This window comes from Calliopsis andreniformis, chromosome 3 (genome assembly GCF_051401765.1).
Source record: "Calliopsis andreniformis isolate RMS-2024a chromosome 3, iyCalAndr_principal, whole genome shotgun sequence".
NCBI lineage: Eukaryota > Metazoa > Arthropoda > Insecta > Hymenoptera > Andrenidae > Calliopsis > Calliopsis andreniformis.
The window spans coordinates 22,610,963-22,623,990 of NC_135064.1; the positions used below are offsets into that span (position 1 = coordinate 22,610,963).

At 39.3% G+C, this 13,028-nt stretch overlaps 2 protein-coding genes and 1 long non-coding RNA gene across 6 annotated transcripts in view; 1 reads left to right on the forward strand and 2 right to left on the reverse strand.

The window, feature by feature from the left end:
• Positions 1-2,465, reverse strand: part of LOC143188862 (uncharacterized) — a 29,473-nt gene extending 27,008 nt beyond the window's left edge. Inside the window, exons 1-2 of the mRNA XM_076393352.1 lie at positions 2,334-2,465; positions 420-617 (exon numbers count right to left, since the gene is read on the reverse strand). Of these exons, the coding sequence (XP_076249467.1) occupies positions 420-617; positions 2,334-2,457 (322 nt within the window). The 5' untranslated portion in view covers positions 2,458-2,465. The remainder of the gene's footprint in view (positions 1-419; positions 618-2,333) is intronic.
• A 34-nt stretch (positions 2,466-2,499) lies between these two features.
• On the forward strand, positions 2,500-3,607 carry LOC143188866 (uncharacterized). The gene is made up of 2 exons (XR_013003580.1): positions 2,500-2,973; positions 3,073-3,607. It is a non-coding gene; the product is annotated as an uncharacterized LOC143188866 (long non-coding RNA).
• Positions 3,608-5,585: 1,978 nt separating this feature from the next.
• Positions 5,586-13,028, reverse strand: part of LOC143188861 (uncharacterized) — a 92,635-nt gene continuing 85,192 nt past the window's right edge. For 2 of the 4 annotated variants that reach the window (XM_076393350.1, XM_076393347.1), the window contains 8 exons: positions 12,700-12,800; positions 12,503-12,634; positions 12,250-12,423; positions 10,073-11,971; positions 9,614-9,752; positions 9,409-9,531; positions 7,711-8,100; positions 5,586-7,442 (listed from right to left, as the gene is read on the reverse strand). In XM_076393350.1, the coding sequence (XP_076249465.1) occupies positions 7,399-7,442; positions 7,711-8,100; positions 9,409-9,531; positions 9,614-9,752; positions 10,073-11,971; positions 12,250-12,423; positions 12,503-12,634; positions 12,700-12,800 (3,002 nt within the window). In that variant the 3' untranslated portion in view covers positions 5,586-7,398. Of the gene's footprint in view, positions 7,443-7,667; positions 8,101-9,408; positions 9,532-9,613; positions 9,753-10,072; positions 11,972-12,249; positions 12,424-12,502; positions 12,635-12,699; positions 12,801-13,028 lie in introns of all 4 variants that reach the window. The other 2 variants (XM_076393351.1, XM_076393349.1) reach the window with 2 other exon arrangements.

The window sequence follows — 13,028 nt, forward strand, 5'->3', positions numbered from 1 at the left end:
TATGATGAGTAAAATAACGATTCTTTTACGAACATATGTTGCTCGTGAAATGCTTATGAGTGCTCGTTCCATGAGATAAATCTTAGCAGTGCTGAGTCCTGGCCGTCGCGCGGAAGCCTAAAGGGAAGTTCTCTAAGCTCACACTTCTTACATAATTATCTTGGAAAAAATTTGTTCCAGCGGAGACTTTTGAATATTAAACTGTATAAGACAGTAAATAGTTTTCTTGAGAATTTTTTAGAGAAAGGAAATATCTCAAATTTAATGTTTTTAGTTCTGAACACGAGAACATCCCCTAGTATTCCTAGGGTTAACCTCAGGGCTCAGGTGCTAAAAGTACTACTAGAGTTGAATAAGACGACTACGCTCATAAAATCGAAAGAGTGAATGAAGAACATAGTGGAATGGAAGTAACTTACCGCTTGCTTCCTTAGCATTGAGATCGTATCCATTCACGAGCATTTGCCGCACGCGAAAGTCCTCCTTACGATTAATAGACGACTGGACTGGCGATTCTCCATTTTTACTGGTCCAACGGCCTTTCGACCCTCGTTGCTGCAATGTTGACGACCTTGGAGTGCTACTCGACGTTGTTGTGTTCTCGGTTCGATTCCCGCCTAAAAAAAGTGACTAAGTTAGCAAGAATGTCTCTCGATATTTTTAAAGCTTCTGATCCCTAGCTTAAAAAAGAAAATCTATCACAATGAAAGTGAAAGTCTACGGCTATGGAGGAAAGTTAACAAAGTTAAGACGATTAACGAAGTAGAATCTTTTTACCACAGATTATATAGCAAACTGTTGCTTAGTAGGATCTCGATTCTACTGTACTTTTACTGTTATTACTAACAGTAGTAAAATCTCTAAAAATCTTCAACTTTTACGATTACGTATTCTATACACATGCCAGTATCAGCGTGGAGGCGTATGATTGATAGATATCTCTGCTAGTGTGTATAGTGCCATTAACGTCTCCTAGTGCAAATTGCAGTTGCAATAAGTTACCAGCGATCGGTGCTAGGACAATTCTCTCATAGCGAGAACTCGACAGCGCTTGTCAATTGCTTGTACTAACGCGTCCCAGGGTCACGTAAAATGTTAAGTTTACGAGACTCTAAAAATTCTATAAAAAGTCAGACCACAAGTATTCGGTAACAGAAGAAAAAACACAGATCAAGTACTTGGATACTCGCTTACTCTAAACTCAATTTTAGTGTTTGAATATCTGGTCTTGAAACCGAATACTTAAGTACTTGGACCCAAGTCTCGAATACTTGGATTTAAGTCAGGTATCCAAGTACTCGGATACAGGTTGGATACTTGAGTATTCTGATCCAAATATATGTACTCAACTACTTGGATTTAAATACGAACACACGAGTACTTGGATACAAGTTGGATATCTGACCACTCCAGCCCAAATACAGGTACTCAAGTACTTGGATTCAAATGCGGACACGCGAGTACTTGGATACAAGTTGGGTACCCGAGTACCCTGATCCAAATACAGGTACTCAACTACTTGGGTCTAAACACAGGTACACGAGTACTCAGATACAAATTGGATACTCGAGTACCACGATTCAAATACAGGTACTCAACTATTCGGATCCAAGCCCAGATACTTAAGTACACCGATTCAAATTTCGAATTCAAATTCCAATTAAAACGAGTACTCCGAGTACTCGAATATCCGAATGTAATCCCAATTGCTCCGAATATAGTGCTCTAGTGGCCCACGTGGCATAAAACCCATTAAACATTGCCCCCCTCCCTTGGCCTCCTCAACTCGGCATGCGCCATATCAACGCGGTGTCGCGAGCACGTTCAACTGTCACATCGCGTAGTTGGCAGGCCTGATCGGCCGAAATGCAGGCAGGCAAAACTCGTTCGCGCGAAGTAACTAGCCACAGATCTCGTATCGTGGCTCATTTCGACAGGACGATTACATATGTGGCTAATCGATGCACACAAGTCGCGTAGGTTCCGCGCGAGTGTCACTTGTTCCGCGGATCGGTAAAAAGAAAAAAAAAATCGATGCACAGCACGCGCTCTAATCGGATAAACCACTCATCGAGGATATTTCTCGGCTAACCTGTGCACGACGGATAACGTCATGTCACGCCGCAGTGAATCCCATTTGCCCGCGACGTAACCACTGTGCGACTAAATAATCCGCCTATCCTTGATACTATCATTGAGACTGACCAACGAAGCCAGAGCGTTACGCGTGGATGACGCGTTACATGGGCAACACAGTTTAGGCGGCTACGTGAATCCTTCATTCATAGATAAAACGTACTAGTGCCCGCGGGGAAGTGATATCGTGTTCTCACCTGGTACGATTTCCTGTGAGGTCATTTGGAGAAGGAGCGCGAGCTGTTGTCGCTCGGACATCCGCGCTGGGTAACCGCGGAAACGACTGTTACCGCCTGCGGGCATTCCGTCCTCATAACTCATGTAACCAGGGCCCGAAAACGCACGTGGAGGATCGCGGTGCACACTGGATGGGAAGGGTGCCGCGCGTGGACGGCAGCGCGCGTTCGTTCGTGCTCCCGCGTTGATTTGCCACGAGCGGAGATAACCTAAAATCGCACGGTCGGTTCACGCCATTTTGACCTACCGAGCGCGCACAGATACGTGAATCGACAGTCACGCGACACGTACGCGGCCGCACGCGCCAAAACCGAGCGCATCTGACGAACACCGTGAATCGTCGCACAGGATTTCCGCACTCTTGTTTCCCGGGCCGATGATTTGATTTTACGACGCGGCATGTGTGTGCGTGCACTTTCGAAAACGAGATTCGCGACACACGACTTCGGACACAGTGCGCAATATGACGCAACGTTTGTGTTGTGTTTACAGTTGGTATCTCTGTCGGTAGCGTGCGGCGCGGCAATATTCAAATCGATAACGCGGTACGGGGGACCTCGCGTGGTTCGAGGTGGATTCAAATCGCGGGAGTTGATGGAGGTAAAGGTGGTCGTTCAAATACCTGGCCACGTTAAGTATTTAGTGTTATATATAGTTGGATATTAATGAAAGGGAAAATAATTTGAAATGTATTTTTAGGAAATTATTAATGAATATTTGAACGAGGCTGTGGAAAGTTATTTTTAAATGTATATTGGTATGTAACTGAGTAATGAACAGATGACAGTCTATTATTGTGTAGGGTGGCTGGATATCTGAGAATATTCAAATATATCTGATAAATTATCAGATGAAAACTTTATATACAGGGTGTCCCAGAATATGTAGGTATAACTTCAATTTTAAAAGATGAATTTAGGACACAACTGGAGATATGTGAGTACCCGAAATTACGGGTTGGGAATTTTTCTACCTTCAAAATTATAATTGAACCTGGTAGATCATTTTTTTTCAGAATCTCGTAATCAACTATAATTGTACAAAATTGTTACTTATGAATGTGATTAGTTACTAATGGTCTATATTCTGTTATTTGGTAATAACTATTGTACCTGACATTTTGAACCCTATTTTATTTAACATGATTTATTCTAATTATAGTTTCCCTTTGTAGTCTAAGATAAGCTGTAAGAATTACAGTTGTGAAAAGTATTTTCACTAATAAAATATACTCCTGTGATTTTTGTGTGTTTTTTTTAATAAAGAAGATGGGTTTACATATCTCATCATGTATCGTTCGATTCTAAATATAATGGAGAGTTTCGTCGTATGATCGATAAAGTTGCTTGTACATTCATCAAATAAATAGTTGAACTAAATGAAAATGATAGAAAATCTGGGTACTACAATTATCAACTATAGTAATTTCGATCTAATGAATATAATAGGCCATGTAGAGCCACCACATACATATACATGTATATATATATTAATTTTTTTTTTCATGTGTCCGGCATAAATAGGACAATCCATTAGACTACACTCGCATTCTTATCACTGTCACACATGCATGTACCCATTTCATACTACTTCGCATCTCATGTTTATTGTAACGATATTATAATTTAATTATGAATAATGATAAGAACACATCATTTAATTATATCTAACGCAGTAGCTATCTACCAATAACATTATAGAAAATACACAACGACTTTCTTATCGTCAGACCGATTACATACGAATTGTTACTTGTTAATTGACATTTCCAATACTGCGAATTGCACGCAAAATTTCCTTTTCGTGATGTATAATTACAACATTACATGTTGTAAGTCAAGGGAAAAAATTAATTAACTAAAAGCGTAGAAAGTAATGAAACATGTAACTTTTTTCGTAATATTGATTTTCTGTTTTTTATTGTTTAAAGAAGAATCTCATCAAATATTTCTAAACTTAACAATAAGTCTTCAAATTACATTGATACATTTTTTTGTCCATTCGATTATTGAGTTTCTGAAATACTGATTTCTGTTGAAAAAATTATGATAATTAATTTTTTGTTTGACTACAAACAAAATTATTTTCAATTTTAATACAAGTAATAAGAGAATTGCTTAATGAAAATCACAAGTAATTTTGTGATTTCTTTCAAATGTGTGTGAGTTATGCTTCATGTTATTACAATAGTAACAATCATAGTAATTTTCGACTAAACAAACACTAGTGTAAAAGAAAATATATTTAATATAAATATAAGTTTCATTTTTACTAGTACAGTAATGTACAAAAGAACATGCTTCAATATTAAAGAATTTTTCATACAATTTTTGAGTGATACTTTCTTTTCGATAAAGTTATATTAAGTAAAATAGTACAAAAGAAAAAGAATATCTTAGCTGTAATTTTGTTGCTTGAAAAAATTACTATTTATATGAGCATAAACACTGTCTGTTGTATTTATATGTCAAGTATTCTACTTTTACATTCATTCCTATAAAGTAATAACGTTTTATTAATTTTGCACATCCCAAGATAATACAATCATAGAAAACAGTGTAAGATAAATACACAATATCTACAGGATGGCAGAAGAGAAGAATTGTTTTTTTACGAACATGAATCGCTCTAGTGGAATGAGACATAACAGGAAACATGTATATTTAAGTGTCGTAAATTCCTCGAAAAGTAGTTGGACAGAGTGGTCATGTATAATATTGAATTATCATGAAGTCAATTATCATTTTCACAAAGATTCTGCTTAGTCCCATTTGTATTGGTCTGTCTGTAAAGGTAAGTGTTTTAAGAAGTATAAATAAATAAATTTCTCAATGAAATTCCTTAATATCTTTCATCAATATGTTCCTCAATGTTATCTGTGCATTTCTTTGTTGTGTATGTACATGCATATGCACGGATGCATATGCACATACATATGTACACAAATTATATCAAGAGTTAGAAAGACTAGTAGTTTTATACTAACTTAGTTGTTAATACACTTATACAACGAGTCATTTATACAGGATGCTCTTGCATTACGAATAGGAAAACTTAAGAATTGTTTCCTCGTTTTACGTTGAAAGTTTCGAAATCTATTTAAAGCGATCTTGTCGCACGTTTTGCTTATTTTTTTCTGGTCAGTGAGTGTAGTACATGTAAAGCTCTGAGAGTTTCTGCGTTGAGAAAATTTGGAAACTTGACCAAGGGTAATTCGTTAAGCTTGTAACATTTTACTTGGGAAATGGATGACCTATCTATGTTACATCAATATAGATATCAATTATTACTTTGATTAGTTATAAACTTAGAGTTGTTATAGATTATTACTGAACTGCGATGGCTCAATAATAATTCTTTACTTTCTGACAGTCAAAGGGACGATAGGTTGTAGCAGTACGTGATATAAATTATCAATTTCTTCTTGCTCTTTCTTGTATAAAAATAATTGAAAATACTATGAAAATTTTCTTTCATGTAGTAACCCTGTAATAACAGAAACATTACAGCAAAATAGGACACAATGTTTGAATACACCTCGTATAATAAGGTTTGTGCATAGGCAGTTTAGTAATTGTACTTTGTGTAACTGAAGCTTATTAATTAAACGTGTATTACTAAATTCATACTTTTATGAGATAGTACGAACAAATTTTGCAGCTTTTGATTGATTTTTGGTTCACGTACCGTAAACCCATTCATTGTAACTATCTTTTGTTTTCATTATAAATAATTATGATTATAATTTCACGCAATACACTAACTAATTAACCGTGTGATTAAACGTATGTATTATTACTGTCTAATTTTATAATGTCTATCTACTTGAACGGTCAATAAGATTTCATTTATAACTATAACAACAACGATGATGACAGTAATGATTGTTATGATATTACAATGAATGATGATAAATAGTGATAATTACAACTTTATTATTATTCATTCTTTCATGTACTATGCATTGTACACTATTCGGTTTAATGGAATGTCTATCTTGGTTTTTGCTGAAGTTTAAAAGAAACTACTGTTGATATTGAGTACACATTTTTATTATCAGAGCTACATTTCATAGCTATTACCTTTCCTTATTTTCAATTTAATATTGAATTCTGCGTTTCATCCGTAACTTTGTCGATGAAAATAAAAAAAGAGAAGTTTCATTTTTAAAGCGAGCATAAAAATGAGTTTTCAATATTTAATGGAGATAACACACGCTAAAAATGACTAAATGAGTGAATTATCCTGCCCCAAATGTTTCGAAAATGATAATTTTCCTAACTATGAGCAAATGTCGTTTTGTTTCGATAAAGATTACGATTTATCGACTTGCGTGTCTCGTTTAAGTGTCTAGCTTTATAGCGGTGAGTTTCTCTACCAGTCTTTTCTCCTTCTCCATACCTAGGCATTTTTAATTATTAAAATCGTCATATTTGAACCCTGTGTTTTACTGCGTCACGTTTTTGACAACATCTGTGTATGGCACAAATGGATATAGAGCCCACGTAGCTAATATGTATACATTTTTACCTTCTTCCACGCAAACGCGTTAATTGCGGGGAAGACTTTAGAATCCATATTTTTATACTCCTTTTCTCTATGAACCCTGTCGCAAAATTTGATGTTTACTAACTGCCAATCTAAAATTTATCTTTTGCGCCAATATTTACGCTACATACATGCCATTCTTGTCTGTTTCTCTTCTTTAAGTAGATTCCTTCGCTACAGACATCAGCATGTACAGTATTACCGTATTAACGATACAGTTATCAGCGATCGATGGAAAGATCGCCTTCGCTTCGTATTGCGATTATTGTTATTATAAATCTCGATTAATTTTACAAAATTCACTTGCCCACAATTATGGTTGATAAAAGGAGTTCCAGTTTTGGCAGTTCTGGAACGTGGAAGTCAATCATCGCTGTTGCTGCTAAACTTGTAAGGAAAGACTGTCAGTACGGTAGTATTCGATGATCTGGTGTCAACAGTTGGTAGCACTGGTGATCTACCTGCGTCCGCTCCATGCTAAAGTCTCCACAAGCTGGACCTTCGGGTTCCTGATGCCGATCCTGTCGTACATACACAGTGACTTTCGTTAGATCTAATCTACAGCCAGTGTCCTACCTCTATGGAGAATATTATTGAACGTACGAAAGCTGATATGAATTCTACAATCAATGCTGGACTTTCGCTAGGTGCTGCTAATGAAATTGCTATTTAATGATTTGTCTCTTTCAAGTAAGCATCGTGAATCAATTTTGTTCTATAAATATTAGTGGAAAACGCAATGGTACCGGCTTGTTTACGACATCCTCCTTTATCTATGATTGTACCGACCAGCATGAGATATGGCCACCATCTCTATGGGTAGGGAACCTCTTCGCTTGATGAGCGGTTCAGGAATCGAGTCCCTTTTTCCTAGTTCCCTCTTCCATTTAAGCCATGTCCCATTATCGTTTCCATCTGTGGATCCTCCAGAAAACATTTCTGGTCCTCCAGAACTTCTCCTCCTCAAAACCTTTTTCCGATTACGAGGCTTACCATTTACGCTACTCCTATTGAACATATCGCGGCGTAATTCAGATATGTCTGCTGGCACTGAACCTCGCCGCGGAGACGGCATGCCAGGTCCGGTACTATCAATTATTCTTGTTATTCCGTTATTGTTGCTACTTCCGGTATTGTTATTGTTATTGTTATTATTTATTGGATGGTTCTCTCGTTCATCTGAAAATGATCAATTATTGTAGCAAATAGTATGTAAAAATATTACAGTTCTCACTGTTGAGGCTTTGAGATTTTCACCTTAAAGCCCCAACAGTGAAAAATATACTGTTCCAAAAAATTATGGCACAAAAACATTTTCGGCGAAATTTGGCTAACTTTGAGCGACGATAACTTCGCGAAAAATCGACGTAGGATCGTGATCTTTTTTTTAAAATAAAGCCTGAAGTCTTCACTTTAAGACACTGTATCTCGATTTTATGTTTAATACCCTCTTTACCACTGTAATCCCTTAAATCCGAAGGAATGTTTATCATTTGAAAATTGAAAAGTTTGATGCAATGCAGGGGCTTGTTAAAATTTTTTAGGGAGATGCCGTTTACGGGAGCATACAGCTCGAACCTTCCCCTTCAATTTAAAAAAAAGAGCAAGTCGCTGCGATTTTTTTTCACAAAGTTACAGAACTTTAAAGTAGACCTTACTACCTTAGGTAATGCTAATGCCTGTGGTACATGACAAAAATGCAAGGGTAACTTTAAATTACTGTAACTTTGCGAAAAAAAATCGCAATAACTTGATTCTTTTTTTAACTTAAAGGGAAAGGTTCCAATATTATGCCCCTGGAAACGGCATCTCCGAAAAAAATTTTTCCAAGTCTGTGCATCCCGTCAAAGTTGACAATTTTCAATACGGCAAATTGCAAAGTTTGACAAAATGCAGGGACTCGCTAAAATTTTTTTCGGGCATGTCGTTTGCAGTGAATTAAAATTGGGATCTTCCTTTTTGATTTAAAAAAAAGATCAAGTCGCTGCGATTTTTTTTCGCAAAGTTACAGCAATTTAAAGTTGGTCCTGTATTTTTGTCACATGCAAACACTACCCCATGTGCTATCAAAATGCAAGGGTTACTTTGAAGTGTCGTAACTTTGCGAAAAAAAATCGCAGCGACTTGATTCTTTTTTTAATTAAAGAGGAAGATTCCAATTTTATACTCCTGGAAACGACATCTTCGAAAAAAATTTTGGAAAGTCCGTGCATCTTGTCAAACTTTGTAATTTTCAAGATGACAAACATGCCTTCAGGTTTATGAGATTACAGTGGTGGAGAGACACTAAATATAAAATCTAGATATAGTATCTTAAAGTGAAGACTTCAGGCTTTAATTTAAAAAAAAGATCATGGTCCTACGTCGACTTTTCGCGATTTTATCGTCAGCCAAAGTTACCTAATTTTTACTCAAAATTTTTCTATACCATAATTTTTGTTGGGCAGTATATTTTTTATAGTATTTCAATTTACAGCACATACGTACTGGTTAAAGATAAAATATTGCCAAGAAGATTCCCAAGAGCAGTTTCTTGTGGAAGACTTGCTCTTCTAGGTGTCGAAACGTTACCCTCTCGGAGTCCTAAAGCTAATCGATTGAAGCCTCCGCCTAAAAGTTTCATCATTAATTTTTATGATTATTTTTACTGTCTATCTTTATGTTCATTTGCTCCCACATTTCGCTATCGTACCTTGGTGCCTAATAATGTCAGTTGGTACAGACCCACGCCTAGAAGTATGGTCGATTCTAGACGTAATAGGCGGTGCCGTGATGTCATCTAATCTTGACAACAGACCAACTGGAGCAGATCCACGTCTCCTAGCCCATGACTAATATAAAATAAAATAGCTTAATTCTCAGTTCTGTTACACCAGTACTGACAAGCGCAGGGGTCCCTCACCCATCTGCTTCTCCCCTTCCAATCATTCTGTTGATCCGCTAACACATACGTGACATATGATACGTCGCTTGTAGTGTCTAAGCTTTCTTATAAACAAGGACACTAACATATCACGCCAGCCTTTATAGCGTCGCGTGGTTTCCAGGAATGGGAGAGCCCTCGCTTGAACAGCACTGTGTTACACCACATGTACTGCATTTAATTTACATGCACATGTATACATGAAAAAAAAAAAAAAAACAATTTTACCTGACTTCCTTTTCGACTCAAACTAATCCCTTTCGGATCCTCCACCGCCCGTGGATCCACATTCTCCTTCATCTGCACGTCGAGGCTCAATTTGGCAATCTTCGAACTCTTCTCCTTTACAGGATCAGAGTCCCGTTTACTACCAGTAGAAACAGTTTCGTTATTCGAATCACTACTACCTTTCCTCGGCTCACTACCACTGTCGCTCGACGAAGATATGCTTTGGATGAGTGGCGGCGAGTCTGGCGGGCTACCAATGAAAAACACTTTATGCGTGGTAAGTTCCGAAGACACTGGTATCGTGGTAAATCGTCTACCACCGGTATCGATTATTGTCTTAGTTTCTGGCACAGGAGTTGAGTATCTTCGTAATTCAGAATCGGCGCACTTTGCTTTCGCGACCTGCATAGAACTACACTGCTCCGATTTACAAGAGGATATTACTGTAGTCCGTGGATCGTCACACGTCGACTTCTCCATCTCTGGATTCACCTTCGAAGACACGCTATCCTTGGACTCCACAGTTTCTATACGAGTCTCCTTGTCGCGTACACCAGTCAACGACGCGTAGAATATCTGCGTGGAGTCTGATCCTTGAGCAGAGGCAGGTCGCTTGAGCCTGTTCTTAAGACTCGTGTCTTCTATACGAATAGTCTGCACCGAATGGCGTCGCGGATGCTCGATAATCGAAGAAGCATCGCTCTTCTGTCTGCACAGCTCAGTAATAACCGAGCCTCGTCTTTTGCTTGTCACGTCCACCGAATGCGACTCCTTCAATATCTTCACGCCACTGCCTTTCATATGCGAGTCTGGGTCGTTCGTTGGAGGTGTACCACAGTGGCCATCCGAGCAGGACTTGTCCTTCACCGAGCAAGAAGAAGAACTCGAGCTTTCAGCTTCCATCAAGATCTGAGAGTAACACTGTGACATCTCTGCAGTGGCAGACAAGTATCTCATTCTGACATACGGTTGGAGAGGAGGGAAAGTCTGCTGCCTTGTTAGTTGCTTCGATTGCGAGCCTTTCTGATTATCTGGCTGCAAGACAGAGCTTAGTCTAGACGCCTCGGCGCTGTTTGTGATGCTGGCTATGCTCGTTTCAGGCAGGAGACTCTCTGCGCTGACTGGTCTCTCGGTTTTGTTAGCGCAGGGGGATGTGGATTGTATGCTGCTCTTGGAGGAGAGCAGAGACAGCGAGCTGGGTTCGAGAAGGCTTTGGTCTTCCAGTTTGAGAAGAAGATTCTTTGTCTTGTTGCTCTGCTCGGTGGGCAAGCTTTCTCTCCTCGCAGAGGTGCGAGGAAGCAGCGTTAGTGGCTTCGAAACGCTCAGTGGCACGGAATGGCGTCTCCCGACGCGATCGAGACCAACTCGCCCTGGGAGGCTCTGCATTCGAGAGGACTGGACGTAGGCTGCTGGTATCAGTAGGTCTATGCTTGCTGTGTCTTCGTCAGCTGCTGGGTCGTCCACTGAGCTGACTGCGTCTTCCGCTTCCTCCAGCTCCGAGATCTCAGTTTCTGTCTCCTCAGCTGTCTCTTGCAGGATCAAGGCTTCCCATTTCTTCTGGTTGGCACGCAGATGCTCCATCAGAGACACGCTGAGTCCGTCGCCGAGGAAACGGTGCCACTCCTCGTACAGCGGTGTCACGACGAATTTGAAGAATCCAACTTGTATCTTTGGTATGCTAGTGGTATGCCGATCGCATAATGGCGTCACTGGGAGGTTCAGACGACGCTCGTAATCACCTTGCCGAAAGAATTCCTCGCATACTTTGTACGACCATTTCGTCGAGATGTCCCAAGGGCGACACGGGTTCGATATGTCCGCGCACTTCAACGCTATCTGCAGAATGAAATGCCGATCCTCCGCGCGCTTCATCTCCAGACGGTTCTCATCCAAGTAGTGCTGAGGACAAATGAAAGAAGTTAATTTTAGTATTCGTTGAGATGTACGAGAGTGCCTGGTTATAAAAGGGAGGATATTGAAAGGGTGACTAGATTTTAAAGTGAGGGGAAAATCAAGAATAACGAAATTGTTTTTTAGGCAAATTTTACCACTTTTTAGATTTTAGATGAAATGGTGGCAAGACTGTGGCTCGAGAGGCGCATATCACTCTTTAAGTTTTCCCCCACCCCTAGAACACTCTGTAGCACTAGGAAAAGACCTAAGTTTCTAAAATTTACCTTAAACCGGATAAGAAACTCTTGCTGTCGCGTTATATCTGTCGCCAGAATCAGCGAGCTGATGTGTCTTTGAAGTTCCGGCCTCACGCTGGCCGGAAGTTGATCTGAGACGCCGCTCTCCAAGAGACACCCTATCGCCGACCTCCAGTGATGGTTCTCAAGAACCGACGTGTTCTATAATTAGTTGCAAATTGTTTTTAGGAGGATCTCTTACGAATTTTATCGAACATTTCAACACAGGCAATCTACTCACTTGGTAGAGAGCAGCTAAATGATTGCTTGTGGCGACGAGGAACGGCTGATTGACGCCTGGATGATCCAGATCGTGCGTCACCGCGGCTATCAGCGAAGCCATAATTTCTAAGTTGGTTAAGTGCGTCCTAATCTGTAAATTTATAATGCACGCTCTTCAATCCTGTTTCATTCGAATCGCCGAGGGTCACTACTCACTTTTTCCTCTTGGAGGAAGCAGTGCATCGCCTGAGTCACATCCGTCGCGTGTATACTGTTGTGGTAAGGATTTGTACTGTGATAACCCTCCTCGATGAACGCTGGAATTCAATAAGCATGATTAAACATTGTTTTTGTGTGTTCTTTGATTAGGCGAGGATTTGAAACGAAACGTTCATCTTCCAAGATACATATTGAGAGATAAGAATGAAGTTCCTCGGTTGTTGTTCTGAGCAGAGATATCTTCAGTTAGCGGTAGTCTAAATAGTCGTACTGAGAGGTCGGACGAAAATAACTTCAAAAAGAAGTTATGTTTAACAATAAATACG